The 13,342-nt window shown below is 41.0% G+C and overlaps 1 protein-coding gene across 7 annotated transcripts in view; it reads right to left on the bottom strand.

Moving 5' to 3' along the window:
* Nucleotides 1-12,439, bottom strand: part of DTX2 (deltex E3 ubiquitin ligase 2) — a 72,084-nt gene extending 59,645 nt beyond the window's left edge. Inside the window, exons 1-4 of one of the 7 annotated variants that reach the window (XM_033922057.1) lie at nucleotides 12,370-12,435; nucleotides 11,091-11,254; nucleotides 10,131-10,218; nucleotides 990-1,300 (exon numbers count right to left, since the gene is read on the bottom strand). In XM_033922057.1, coding sequence (XP_033777948.1) covers nucleotides 990-1,272 — 283 coding nt within the window. In that variant the 5' untranslated portion in view covers nucleotides 1,273-1,300; nucleotides 10,131-10,218; nucleotides 11,091-11,254; nucleotides 12,370-12,435. Of the gene's footprint in view, nucleotides 1-989; nucleotides 1,301-10,130; nucleotides 10,219-11,090; nucleotides 11,255-11,328; nucleotides 11,483-12,369 lie in introns of those variants that run through there. The other 6 variants (XM_033922055.1, XM_033922058.1, XM_033922056.1 and 3 more) reach the window with 6 other exon arrangements.
* Between the last annotated feature and the right edge of the window lie 903 nt (nucleotides 12,440-13,342).

Raw genomic sequence — 13,342 nt, 5'->3', positions numbered from 1 at the left:
GCTTGAAAAGCTGTCCGCGTCGAGGCTCCGTAGATGACGTCACCCACATGTGAGAATATCATGCCTGCTTGTCCTGGGATAAGAGCAGCATTCGTTATATATAAAAGCATAGAAAACAGAGGGCTCTCATTCATTTCACATTTTATCTGTTGTAGTATACATATTTTTTATGCATTTATTATTTAGTCCAACATTGTTAGTTTTGGATTTTTGCACTCAAACTTTGATACCAGGGATTGGATTGTGGGGGTTTGCAATTTTCCCTTGGTTAAATCACCATTCCTTTAGTCCTGCCAGACCATCTGGGTCTAGTGAACATGAGACCTAAAATCCATTGGTCTGGCCTTGTACAACATGGATGAATAGGAAGATACAATTATGCCTTACCTGATCATTTTCATTCCTTGAATCTTGCCAGACCAGTCCAGAGTAGTGTGAACTGGTCTGGCAAAGACTAAGAGGAGCTCACCACAAGTAATATATGAAGATTCCCAGGTCCTCCTAAACCCCCATAAGGGCTGCAAACCAAGGAGCAGATCTGAGTCAGGATTCATTAAGCTTCTTCCACCTGATACTAAGCCAGCCCTAAAACTGAAGCTATTTTTATAAAACAAGCACAGAGAATCCCTAACTGTGAAGAAATGATATGAAAATCAAAAATCTACCAGAATTGAAACTGGGCAGACAGGATGGGCCTTACAGTCTTTACCTGCTATCTTATTCTATGCATCTGTATTGTAGTTGATTTTCTTCCATAGCTGACAGGCAAAGTGTGCTTGAGAAATCCAAATACTGGTTGGCTTTGCAAGTTGAAAAGTTTTCTCATTACAATCCAGAAGTAATAAAGGAGAAAATATGTAATTGTTTGACTTAACTTTACTCTATTAGCTATCCAGCACCAGCAAACATAAGCAGATTGCACAGTAAGTATACAATAGCAATGGGCTATCATAGAGGACTAGCTTAGGTCTCAAAGAAGCAATTCCTACCTGTATCCTGACGAAACTGTACCATGCTTGGGATGTCAATGATGTACTGTGTGAGCTTGGGGTCTGCCTGTCCCAGGCAGATACTGCTGGCATTTCCTGGTGCTGCCCGCTGTCCCTTTTGGTTCTGGTGAGCCTGCATGCACTGCTCAATGTAGCAGCTCACCTTTCCACTATACGGTTTCCAGCAGTCAAACTCATTCTTCCATTCCCACACTGCCACTGCCGTGCCTGGACCAAGCAATGGCAAAGCACCTGGAGGGCCAAAAGTGGGAACTGCTGCCATGTCATGAAGAACTGTAGAATCGCAGAAGCTGAAAATGAAATGAAAAAGCAGTTAATGACAGCATTCTTGCAAAAGCCTAATTTAGTTGTATTAGAAGTCCCTGCTGTAAATGCACTCACTATGTTTGTACTTTTTTTTTACTCTGCCCTGCAGAACAACTTCTCACAAATAAACCTTGTACAAAATAATCTCCACAGCTGCCCTCTTACTGGGCAAGTCTTGAAATAATGCCATTTCCTTATTCATCCAATTCTTCTAGCCAAGAAGCATTGCAGCCAAATTCTCACACTGCTGAGACCCAGAATCTCACCTTTGCTCAGAGCTCATTTACAGGCAAACATCCCACTGGCAATGTTCCCTCTAAGGACAGTTGACATGAGCAAAAGGTTTCCTTCGTAAACAAAGGACTGATTTTGACAGGAACAAAATTTTCCATTACCTTGTGAGTACTTCTTACAGATACACACAGAGAGATTAGAGCTTTAAAGGATTCTCTCTAATTTGTTCATCTGAAATTTAACTATATAATTACAGCTACACGGAATTTTACTCAGTTATGGATGTTTAGCGCGGTTTAGAAAGAATATTGCTACTCCTGTATGAAAACCACTTCTTTTTTTTTTTTTTAAATATAGGACTTTTTTTTTTTTTTTAAATATAGGACTTCCGGCAGAGCCATGGAGCTGAACTCTGGTAGACCCCGCAGTGAATAGCCTTTTAAACTAGTCTACCCCCTTTCATTTGCTCGGACAAGGTGTCACGGAGCTCAGGGATGTGCGTGGATCAGCTGCAGGGCTTTTCTGCACTTTGGATCTGCGTATAGATCAGGGATCTCAAAGTCCCTCCTTGAGGGCCGCAATCCAGTTGGGTTTTCAGGATTTCCCCAATGAACATGCATTGAAAGCAATGCATGCACATAGATCTCATGCATATTCATTGGGGAAATCCTGAAAACCCAACTGGATTGCGGCCCTCAAGGAGGGACTTTGAGATCTCTGGTATAGATGGTCTCAAAACCAGCACAAAAGGAGCAGGAGAAGCGGAAACTTGATTCAAAGATGGCATTGGTAGTGGCTCTGGTCTCCCCTTCTCAAAGTTCAGGTGGCATTAGAGCACACGGTGGGCAAGCAGATCCAACTGATTTTTCCTATTGTTTTTTCCCTTACTCGTCTTACTTCCTATCATTAACTTGTATTTCTTTCCCTATTTTTTCCTTTTGTACCATGTTTTGACAACATAAGAACATAAGCAGTGCCTCCGCCGGGTCAGACCACAGGTCCATCCTGCCCAGCAGTCCGCTCCCGCGGCGGCCCAAACAGGTCAAGACCTGTCTGAATCCCCAGAGGGGGTCCCCTTGCCACCCTGGTTTCCCATTTAAGTCCTAGCTTCCCATCGAAGTCCTAACCCTCCAGTCTTGCACATGCACGACCTGATTGGGTTTCTATACTTATTACCTGGTTAGCTTTCTATACTTGTGTTACATCCCAGCACCTCTCTCAGTATCCCACGATCCCTTTATCCCTCAGGAATCCGTCCAATCCCTGTTTGAATCCTTGTATCGTACTCTGCCTGATCACTTCCTCCGGTAGCGCATTCCAAGTGTCCACGACCCTTTGGGTGAAAAAAAACTTCCTTGCATTTGTTTTGAACCTATCTCCCTTCAGTTTCTCCGAATGCCCCCTCGTACCTGTTGTCCCCTTCAGTCTGAAGAATCTGTCCCTATCCACCCTCTCCATGCCCCTCATGATCTTGAAGGTCTCTATCATATCTCCCCTGAGTCTCCTTTTTTCCAGAGAGAAGAGCCCCAGCCTATCCAACCTCTCGGCGTATGGGCAGTCAGTCGTATTTATCTGGTTGGTTTCCCCTTGATAATTGTAATTCATTATTTTACTCCTTTGTACATCGCTTAGAATTTTGAACAAGCGATTAATCAAATCCATAATAAACTTGAAATTGGAGGCCATGGATCAGCGATTTATGGCAGTTACCAAAGACCTGCAGGAAGTACAGCAATGCATGGGCGCAGTGGAGGACACGGTCCATGAGTTCACATCTGATTCTCAAACTACAGCCACGTGTCTTTTGGAGCTTGAAAGCAAGTTGGAAGATCTTGAAAACCGGTCGTGTCAGAATAACCTGTGTTTGGTGGGCCTTCCAGAATTGATTTCTGTTCAGACTCTGTCAAATTTTTTGAAGACTTGGCTCATGAATACTTTATAGCTCACTTCCTTGCCCGGCCCTCTGCGCATCGGCTGGGCCAGCAGCGCGAGACCTCGGGGCAGCCCAGGATTGTAATCTTCAAAATCCTTAACTAAGCACATAAGATGGTCGTGTTTTGGGCGCTTTGAGCGGGAAACTCCCTACACTATGATAATCGGTTGTGCTGTTTCCAGGATTACTTGGGGGGGGGGGTCAATCTGCTGGAGACAATTTGCTCCTTAGTAAAGGTTACATTGTGGGGAAGAAATGTATTCTGAATCACTAGTTGCAGGACTCCCCACCTACCATCTGGTATTGGCGCAATAAATTTCACTTTTTAATGGTCTGGGAATCTATGTCAGCTCGGTTCTCCAGGCCAGAGTAAGATCTTTCTATCTGTTTGGTTTTCTTATTTAGATACTTTATCCCCTACTATCAAGAGTCAAATTGTAAATAGACTGTGGAAGCCAGTGGTGCCCTTACTGCCTGTTACTTGATGTTTGGGGTTACAGTGGGGTAGTTTTCTATGACCGACTCTGGACCAAACCTGGACTCTGATTGTTTAACTTTTGTTGTATCCATTACGAAAAGTACAGCAAACCCTATCTATCTGTTTGTATTGCTCTATCAAGTTTCAAGTTTATTTAAAATTTCTTATACCGCCTAATTGGACTTCTAGGTGATGTACAACAATAAAAGATTATACAAAGTACAAATATAATAAAATAAGGTTAAAAATTAACAATGATATACATCACTACAGATTATTAGTATAACAAGTAACTTAATCCACAGACGAACGTAAACATAAGGGAGAAGAGTAAGAACTACAATATTTGGAGAAAAGAAAACAAAAAATGGAAGAATAGGTAAGGGTAGAACAAAAATGCCCTGGAACAGAAATGTTTTTAGTTTTGATTTGAATTATTTAAGGATGGCTCTTCACATAAGTAATTAGGTAAGGAATTCCAGAGGGAGAGAGCGGTAACAGTGAAAATATTAGATCTCAAATTTTTTGTAAGGAGATCTTGAGTCATGGAGCAAAGAACTTTAGATGGGTTGTAAGGGATAAGGAGTCTGTCGATAATTCAGGCTGCTTACTTCAAGTTTTAAAAGTTAATAATGGAATTTTATAGCTGATTCTATGTTCTACTGGTAGCCAATATGCTTTAAATAGAAGGGGGGGAAACATGATCGTAGTTTTTTGCATTAAAAATGATTTTAATCGCATTGTTCTGCACTATTTGAAGACGCATTATTTATTTTTTTGTTATACCTTTGTGAAGGGCATAACAATAATCTATGCAGGAGATCATAAGCGAGTATCGGAGTGTTCAAAGAGGCGGGTTCAAACAATTTTGAAAGAGAGCGAATCATTCTTACACGGTGAAAGCATTTCTGAACAACTGTACTGATATGGGCATGATAGGTGAACTTACTGTCCAAGGGAACTCCTAACAATTTTAAAGTGGTTGGTATTTTAATTGGTAGAGATTTGAGTTTGATGGGAGCCAGTATTGATAATCCATCTTTAATAGGGAAGATCATTAATTTGGATTTGTCGATATTAAGGGAGAACATGTTCGTGTCTAACCATGATTTAATTTTTTCCAGATTCTGATTAATAATTGCTACTTCTGGGTTATTGAGATCGATCGGATGGATTAACTGAACATCATCAGCATAAGCAAACATAGTTAAAAGAGGAGCCATAAAGATGTTGAAAAGTAACGGTGATAGGATCGAGCTTTGCGGAATGCCATGTTTGTACAAGAAGGACTCAGAAGATGTTGCGTTAAAAATCCAAGTTTCCAAGTTTATTATTTAATTTGATTAATCGCCTATCACAATTTCTAGGCGATTTACAATTTCATAAATAATCAAATATGGGGAACAAATCAGACAAACAATAATCATATCAAATTAAAAATTACAAATACAAACATTTCTATATATAGTTTAACTTATACATATAAACTCAAAGCAGAGGGAAAATTATTAATGGGTTACAATCAATATTAATTTAATAACGTTTAAGGAAAAAACAATAGGAAGGGCAACAGATAAAATTTATAATGATATATAAAGTAGAAAGTAAAAAAAGACCGAATCTTTGAGATTTATTCACTAAAAGCATCTATAACATAAGAACATAAGAACTGCCATCTCCAGATCAGACCCATGGTCCATCGAGTCCGGCGATCCGCACACGCGGAGGCCCAGTCAGGTATACACCTGATGTAGTTTTACCACCCATATCCCTCTATGCCTCTCATAAGGAGATGTGCATCTAATTTGCCTTTGAATCCTAGCACAGTGGATTCCTTAATAACCTCCTGTGGAAGAGCATTCCAGGCGTTCACCACTCGCTGCGTAAAGCAGAACCTCCTGACATTTGTCCTGGACTTGTCCCCCCTTAGCTTTAAACCATGTCCTCTTGTCCGTGTCACGTTGGACAGTGTAAATAATTTGTTTTTCTGCTCTATTTTATCGATGTCTTTCAGTATTTTGAACGTCTCTATCATGTCCCCTCGCAGCCTCCTCTTCTCAAGGGAGAACAGTCCTAGTTTCTTGAGTCGTTCCTCATATTCCAAGTTCTCCATACCTCTTATTAGCTTCGTTGCTCGTCTCTGCACCCTCTCCAGCAGTTTTATATCCCTCTTTAGTTTGGGAGACCAATGTTGGACACAGTATTCCAAGTGTGGTCTGACCATTGCTCTATAAAGCGGTATTATGACTTTCTCCGATCTGCTCATGATTCCTTTCTTTATCATTCCTAACATTCTGTTCGCTTTCTTTGCCGCTGCCGCACATTGTGCCGACGGCTTCAGGGTCCTATCTATCAGTACACCCAGGAAAATTCTTGGGTACCAATTTTATGGTCTTTAATCGTCAGGTAAATGATTGATTCTTTCCATGTTTTGGATAAGGTTCCCGAGTCTAAACTAGTTCTAACCAAGTCTAAAATGTATGGGCAAAAACTAAGAAGAAACGTTTCAAGATAAAATGTAGAATAACTTCTGTGTTAGTCTCTTATGTTTAAGGAATTTAGGCATCTTTGGACATCGTTTAGGGCTGGGAGAGTTAATCGTGAGCACTTACAACTTTTACAGTCCAGCCTTCTATGTCGGGTGCTTCTGCTGCTGTGAGTGGACAGCGAGATGTTACTCTCGTTGAGCCCGCAAGGACCGCACCCCCCCAATCCCTGGAGAAGTACACAGGGGGAGGTGAAGGGGAAAAAATGATGGGCCTGGAAACAGAGGAGAGGGAGAAAGATGGTGGACAATGGGATGGAAGGAGAGAAAAGAAAGGGGGAGAAGTTGGACCCAGGGGGTGGTGTGGGTATAGAGTTACTGGATATGAGGGAGAGATGGTGGACCCTGGGGTGTTGGGGAAGGAGGAAGAGAGATGCTGGATGAAAGAGCAGTTGAGAAAAGGAGAGATGGTGGAACTGGAGATGGTGGGATACATTGCTGCAACTGCTCTTTCACTCTTTAGGGAGTAAATTAAGTAAACATGCTGCCTTCCACTCCCTGGAAGCTTTCCCTCTGCTACTGCTTCCTGTCCCCCCTTAGGAGCAAAGCAGTAGCAGAAGGAAAAGTTCCAGGCCGCCGAAGACAGTGTGCCTTCTTCACACTACCAGCGGCTTGAAGAATGCAAGAGTAGCTGCCATCAGATCCCGACGACAGGAAGAACACAGTGAGGTTGATGGGGGATCATGGGGTGGTAGTCATTAGAGAAATGCTGGACTGTGGAGATGGAGAAGAAAAACAAGAGATGATAGACTTCTGGGGGAGAGAAGGGAAGGTCAGAGATGCCAGACTGTGGTAAGGAGGAGGGAAGGAGCGAAAAGGAGATATCAGACCACAAAAAAAGAGAAAGGGAACATGAGAAATGTCAGACTACGGGAGGGAGAGGGAAGGAGAGAGAGAGATGCCAGATCATGGAAGGGAAGTAGGAGAGTAAGAGGGGAGAAGAGAAGGACATGGAAATATGAGACCACAAAAGGGGAGGAGAGAAAGGAAGGAGGATAGAACGATGCCAGACTGTGGGAGGGATAGGAGAAAGATGTTGGAGCAGCAGAGGGAGGAAATGGTGTGTGAAGAAAGGACATGGTTTTCTGTTAGCACTGATTATAGAAATAATTATAGAAATAAATGATTATAGAAATAATCAGTAGTAGTAATAGTAAGGACATAAGAATAGTCTTACTGGGTCAGACCAATGGTCTATCCAGTATCCTGTCTTCACATAGGCCAGTCAAAGTCACAAGTATGTTTATTAAAAATTTTGGCCGCACTTCAGTTTAGCAACAGTATGGTTTACAAATAATAAAAACAGAAAGATATGCCATTAAAACATAGAAAGGCAAAAAGAAGAAAATTAAATTCAAAAAATTAAATTAAATTATAGATGAAAAAAGTTCAGATATAACAGAGAAACAACTCTGCATTTTTGTTCGTTTTTATAGCTAAAAGCTACACAAAATTAGTTTTGCTGGAGTCTGGAACAGCTGCATTTTTACTGCACTAATGAGATTTCTGAAACAGAATAATCTGGCACCTGAAAAGTGTATTGGGCTTGCAACAGATGGCTTCAATACAATGAGTGGTGATGTCAATTCAGTGACAACATCGCTTCACATCTTCTGTCATTGATAACTGTTCCAAGTTCATGTTTGTTAACAGAATATGGAAATCAATTGCAAAGTTCACTGCAGTAATTTGCTTCCTTTTTGATATCATATGCAAGTATTGCTGTCCATGTCTGAATCGCAGCTGGTCACATAACCTGATCCATAATTCTATGAAACATAGCTTTATACTTCTGCTGACAGGCAGTAGTGTGAGAGAACTATCTGTAGGTTTCAGAAACTATAAACTCGACATTTCTAGGCATCACTTTAAGGGCATAGGATGAACACAGCTGTATGTAATGGCATATGCATTTAATGTGAACAATATTGGGATTGAGTTCACAAAATCTGGTTGTCAGGCTTACTTGGTTGAATTATTAAAGGAGCTACATCAATGACTTCCAGCTAATATCCAGCAGTTGGTATCATTGGCAGGACTGAGTCCATTGGTTGTTCCTGGAACAAAAAAGCCCATGTTGTCTCCGCTCTCCTTTTCGCCACTGTACAGAGTAAAAGGAAACCTCGGAGTTCTTGAGCAACAATGGAACAAGCTTATTATTGTTTCCTGGCTGAACATGGAAGATGTTGATGTTAAACAATTCTGGGTGGATGTAGCTGGTGAGTATGAGTTCAATTAAATAGGGAAGTTTGCCTTATCCTTGTTGGCTCTCCCATTCAGTAATGCAGCTGTGGAACAAACATTCTCTCAAATGAACCTCAAAGACTAAACTCAGGAACAGAATGCAGCAAGAACTACTAGAATCAATACTGAACATCTGTGCATTCATGTCTCGACATAACTTGTACTGCAATAGTTTTGAGCCATCTGCATCAACGTTGTGCCATTTTTCATCAGACATCTACAGAACCTCAGATTACAATGTTGATTTTTGGCCTTAGCCAGTCACAGCTCTCCCTTTCTCCCATTGATGAAGCCTCAAAAAACAAAAACAAATAAACCCATTTTTTTTGTAAATTTGTGTCTCTGGGAAGGACTTAACCCAAGTTTTACGTGATTGAGAACTCATATGTTGGCTCCAAGTGCTATTGTAGGTTCCTGAGGAAGAAATCTAAAGGAGGGATACGAAATCTTTGCAACGACGGTTTGTGTGGCAGCACCTTTTACGGTACTGAAATCAAGTGCAATTATCTTTAGGTCATCAATATATACATTCTTTTTAATGTGATGATGCCCACCTTGGCTGCTTATTTTGTACTCCTGTACAGAACAGAATCACCCTGAAGATGGAGTGGTGGGCTACTACGTTCAAGTTGAAACTTAACACTGCTAAAATAAATTTGCTGCTGTTTTGGATTCGTTAAGTTTGAAGAGCTTTTAAGTATTTTAAGTAAGACATTAAGTATTTGTTTTTATTGTGTTTCTCCTGAATGTTTTGTATTTGAGTTTTGGCCTTTTGTACACCATTATGGAGTGTTTGGGAATGAGCAGTGTATAAATAAACATTTGTATTTGTATGAAGCATTTGTTTGATAAATTAGAAGAGTTTCCAGTGGCAATTGTTTGGGTTACTCCTAGCACTAGTTGGGCTACTTTTTGCCATGAGTTTGAATGGAAAAATTTGTATCTTCTGGCAACCCTGGTTTCTGGCAAGTCTTACTGCCTGATATGATACACTTGAGCTGTGTTGATTTCCCTGGTTTTTGAGCTAAGCAAACAATTTTGGCATTCTCTCATTTTCTTCCCTAATCCTTACTTTTTTTTGCTGAGATCTCTGATTTCTGGTTTAAGAGTCTGTTGTGTGTGGCAATTCTAAATTCTGTTCTATTTATTTAAAATTATTTATAACCCGCCTATCCATAAATAATCACATACAAAATCACACTAAAAGATACAAACAAATACAAAATAGAAGAGAAACAGCATTAAAAAAAGGAACTGCTCTAACTCAAACTGTCACATGGCTCACATCAAAAAACACTCAAACACAGTTTTTACCCCTTTGCCAGAGCATGTTCAATTGGCGCAAAGACAGAGATAAGGCATTTCACAGCATGGACTTACGGTTCCCCATAATCCTCACAGCTACTAATGACGGAACTTCTAAACTCAAACTATCGGAAGACTGTAGCTCATGCGAAGGACAATACCACTGCAGAAGAGAGCAGACACTTAATGGACAATTATGCTGAAGCATCTTAAACATCATACAAAGAACCTTAAAATTAGGGCATTAGGCCCCTCCCCGTGCAGCACATGATGCACTGGGGCGGGGACCTAAGGCCTGCAGTTCAGGATCGAGGTCTCCGGAGTAGGAGGGACTGAGCACCCCTCCTGCTTCCAACTTTTTTACAGGTATGGGGAGGGGGCTTCCGCATCCAGTGGCAGGAGGGAGTGGGCATCCCTCCAACCATATTCTGGATCACATGGGGGGAGCGCCGATGGCTGGAGGGAGTCAGTATACTTCCTGCCATTTGTTTGCGGCAGCGGGCATCGGCGGACATTTATTTTTGGGGGGGAGGGTCGGGGAGGGAGGGGGCACTTTGTCGGGGGGAGAGGGCTTTTTCATCTACTGAATTTGCTACCACTCATTGAGTATCAGTCTAACGTAGGCTTCTTTTCTATCCCCACTTCACAAAAAGGAAACAAGTTACACTCTTTCGGTAGACTATTTACTCAAATTAGCAAAAAAGTATTGCTTCAAAGTTAATCAGGAAGCCACATATTACTTACCTCTTAATAGAGAACAATTTTTATTCTAGCCCTTTCATACTTTATCCCCTTCAATTAAACTACTAAGCAAGCACCATTCTACACATCAGATATAAAAATACATTCCTTAACTTGAGAGGAGGAAGTACACTGAACTATATCTACAAAAAAGTAAACTACCTGCTCCTTATTTGTTGAACAGTAGGAGTGAGATTCTAAAAAGCTCTTCCACACTCGCATAAAAAAATTAAAAAAAATTAGTAACAAACACAACACTCACAGCCTGAAATATTAGGTAAACAACATTATTACCTACTACAGTGTAAAGGTTTATTAAACAGAACCACACCAAAGCCTCCTAGTGCATTTCTTCATGTTTATGTCACCTTCAATTAATAAGTGGGGACAAGCCTCAGGACAACGGCTCATAGATTTATTTCCAAACTTTCTGCACGGGTGTATTTGTCTGTCTCTATCTGCAGAGGAAAGATAAGGACAGTAAGAATCAATCAAGTTTCATTGGTCTGGAAAAAGGAGACTATGTACTTACCCTGGTAAGCTCTTTTCCAGTAGATAGGTGAGACATTCTAGACCAGGGGTGTCAAACTCAGTCACATTAGGAGGCTGAAATCCAAACACAAGCTACATCATGGGCCAGATCCCACCCCCATAATAGTAATAATTGTAACACCATTTTTTCATTCATTTTTCATATATACACATAATATAATCTTATTAACACATAATAGTTAACCACAAAATTAAAGTACACAAAGCATACTGCATGCTTCTCAACATTCATTCCTACCAGAACAGATAACTCCTATGCAAATACAGGACCAAAAACTAAAAGTACTTATATATATATATATATATACACACACAAACGAAACCCTAAGATTCAAGATTGCATGCAGTACAATCCCAGAGAAAAAGAAACAAATGCATTTCTTCTTGAAAAGTGCAAAATATACACAGCAGATGTAAATTCTCAAAATTGACACAATTCAATCACTAAATTGAAAATCAATCATTCCCCACGGTAGGGGGAATGATTTTATTTTTTAATTTAATGATTGATTTACATCTGTCTGTTCAGGAAGAAATGCATTTGTTTCTTTTCCTCTGGGGTTGTACTGATTGCAGAGTCTTGCACCTTAGGGTTTGTTTGTATAGATTAGTACTTTTAGTTTTTGGTCCTGTATTTGCATGGGGTTATTTATCTGTGTTCTGGTAGGAATGAATGTTGAGAAGCAGACAGTGTGCTTTGTGTGTTAACCATTAAGTGTTGTTAATAAGATGATATATTGTGTGTATATATGAAAAGTAAATGGAAAAACTGGTGTTACAATTCGTACTATTATGGGGGTGGGGTCTGGCCCACGACTTGGCCCACCCAGTGTTCTTCCAGAATAATGATTGTATTTCTGTCAAAAGGAAATTCTTCTTTCCCGTCAGCTGTGCCTTAACTTCTCTAAATGGCTCCCCGAGGGGGGGGGGGCCGTCGCCCTGCTCCACTAGCACCGCGTCGCTCTCCCCACCCCCACCCCAAAGTGCACGACGTTGCCCCCCACTAGCGTCAAGCTCGTACCTGAGGTTGCCGGGCAGCCTGCCTTCCTTCCTGTCCCTATGACGCAACTTCCTGTTTCCGGGACGGCCGCTCGATTAGCCCCGCCTAGCCCTGGACGTTTCGTTGCTATTTGATACAGCGCTTGTAAAAGCAAAAAAAACCCAAAACAAAACAAAACAGACGTTGACTTAGAAGCTGCCCATTTCGAATCCTAGCCCCAAACACAAGCAGACGTCCCTTTCCTGGAAGGATGGAAAGGGTTAAAAGTCTCTATTTTATTTAAAAGAAAGTCCAGGGACATTTTGCCTCTTAAAAGATTACTTTCCCCACAATTCAAATGCTTTGGACAGGATTTTTTTTACACCAAGCAAATCTTGGGACTTTCCAAGAAAGATTAGTTCAAAATATTTCTGCTATAAATTTCAGCTAATTCCTGAGAATTGCCAGAGAATGTGGTGAAAGCAATTATTAACATAGATGTGAGAAAATCCTGGAGAGGGAAGTGACATCACAGTCCATGCCAGCCCATGTAGGTCTTGGGCTCCGCTAAACCCTATTATTAGCAAAAATAAGCATTGCAGAATTTGATCGCTGAACTCCTGCTCTTGTCGAGGGTATGCACCACAAATCAGGGGATCTGTCCAGAATTAGCGGGTTTTGTTTACAAAGCTTTACCCTGCCGAAGTCGTTTTGCTAAAATGGTGGATGAGCAAGCTGCTCTAGCATCAATCTCGCAGCTAAAGGCTGGCAGCTTCACAACCCATGTTGGATTTTCGCCAACTGCTCGAGGAGATAAAGACCAATATTAAATGTTCCGTCTGCAGAATCGGAAAGAAGTAGGGAGATTGTGGATGCCTTTCAAGAGGCTCTGCTCAGACAAATGGTGACGGAACCCATAAGGGAAAAAGCAATATTGGATCTGGTCCTCACAAATGGAGAGAGTATCACTAATGTTCGAGTGGGTGCTCACCTGGGAAGTAGCGATCATCAAACG

The sequence above is a fragment of the Geotrypetes seraphini genome, chromosome 15 (genome assembly GCF_902459505.1).
Source record: "Geotrypetes seraphini chromosome 15, aGeoSer1.1, whole genome shotgun sequence".
Classification (NCBI taxonomy): Eukaryota; Metazoa; Chordata; class Amphibia; order Gymnophiona; family Dermophiidae; genus Geotrypetes; species Geotrypetes seraphini.
The sequence above is the reverse complement of the archived record's forward strand: the minus strand, read 5'-3'. Positions and strand labels throughout refer to the sequence as shown.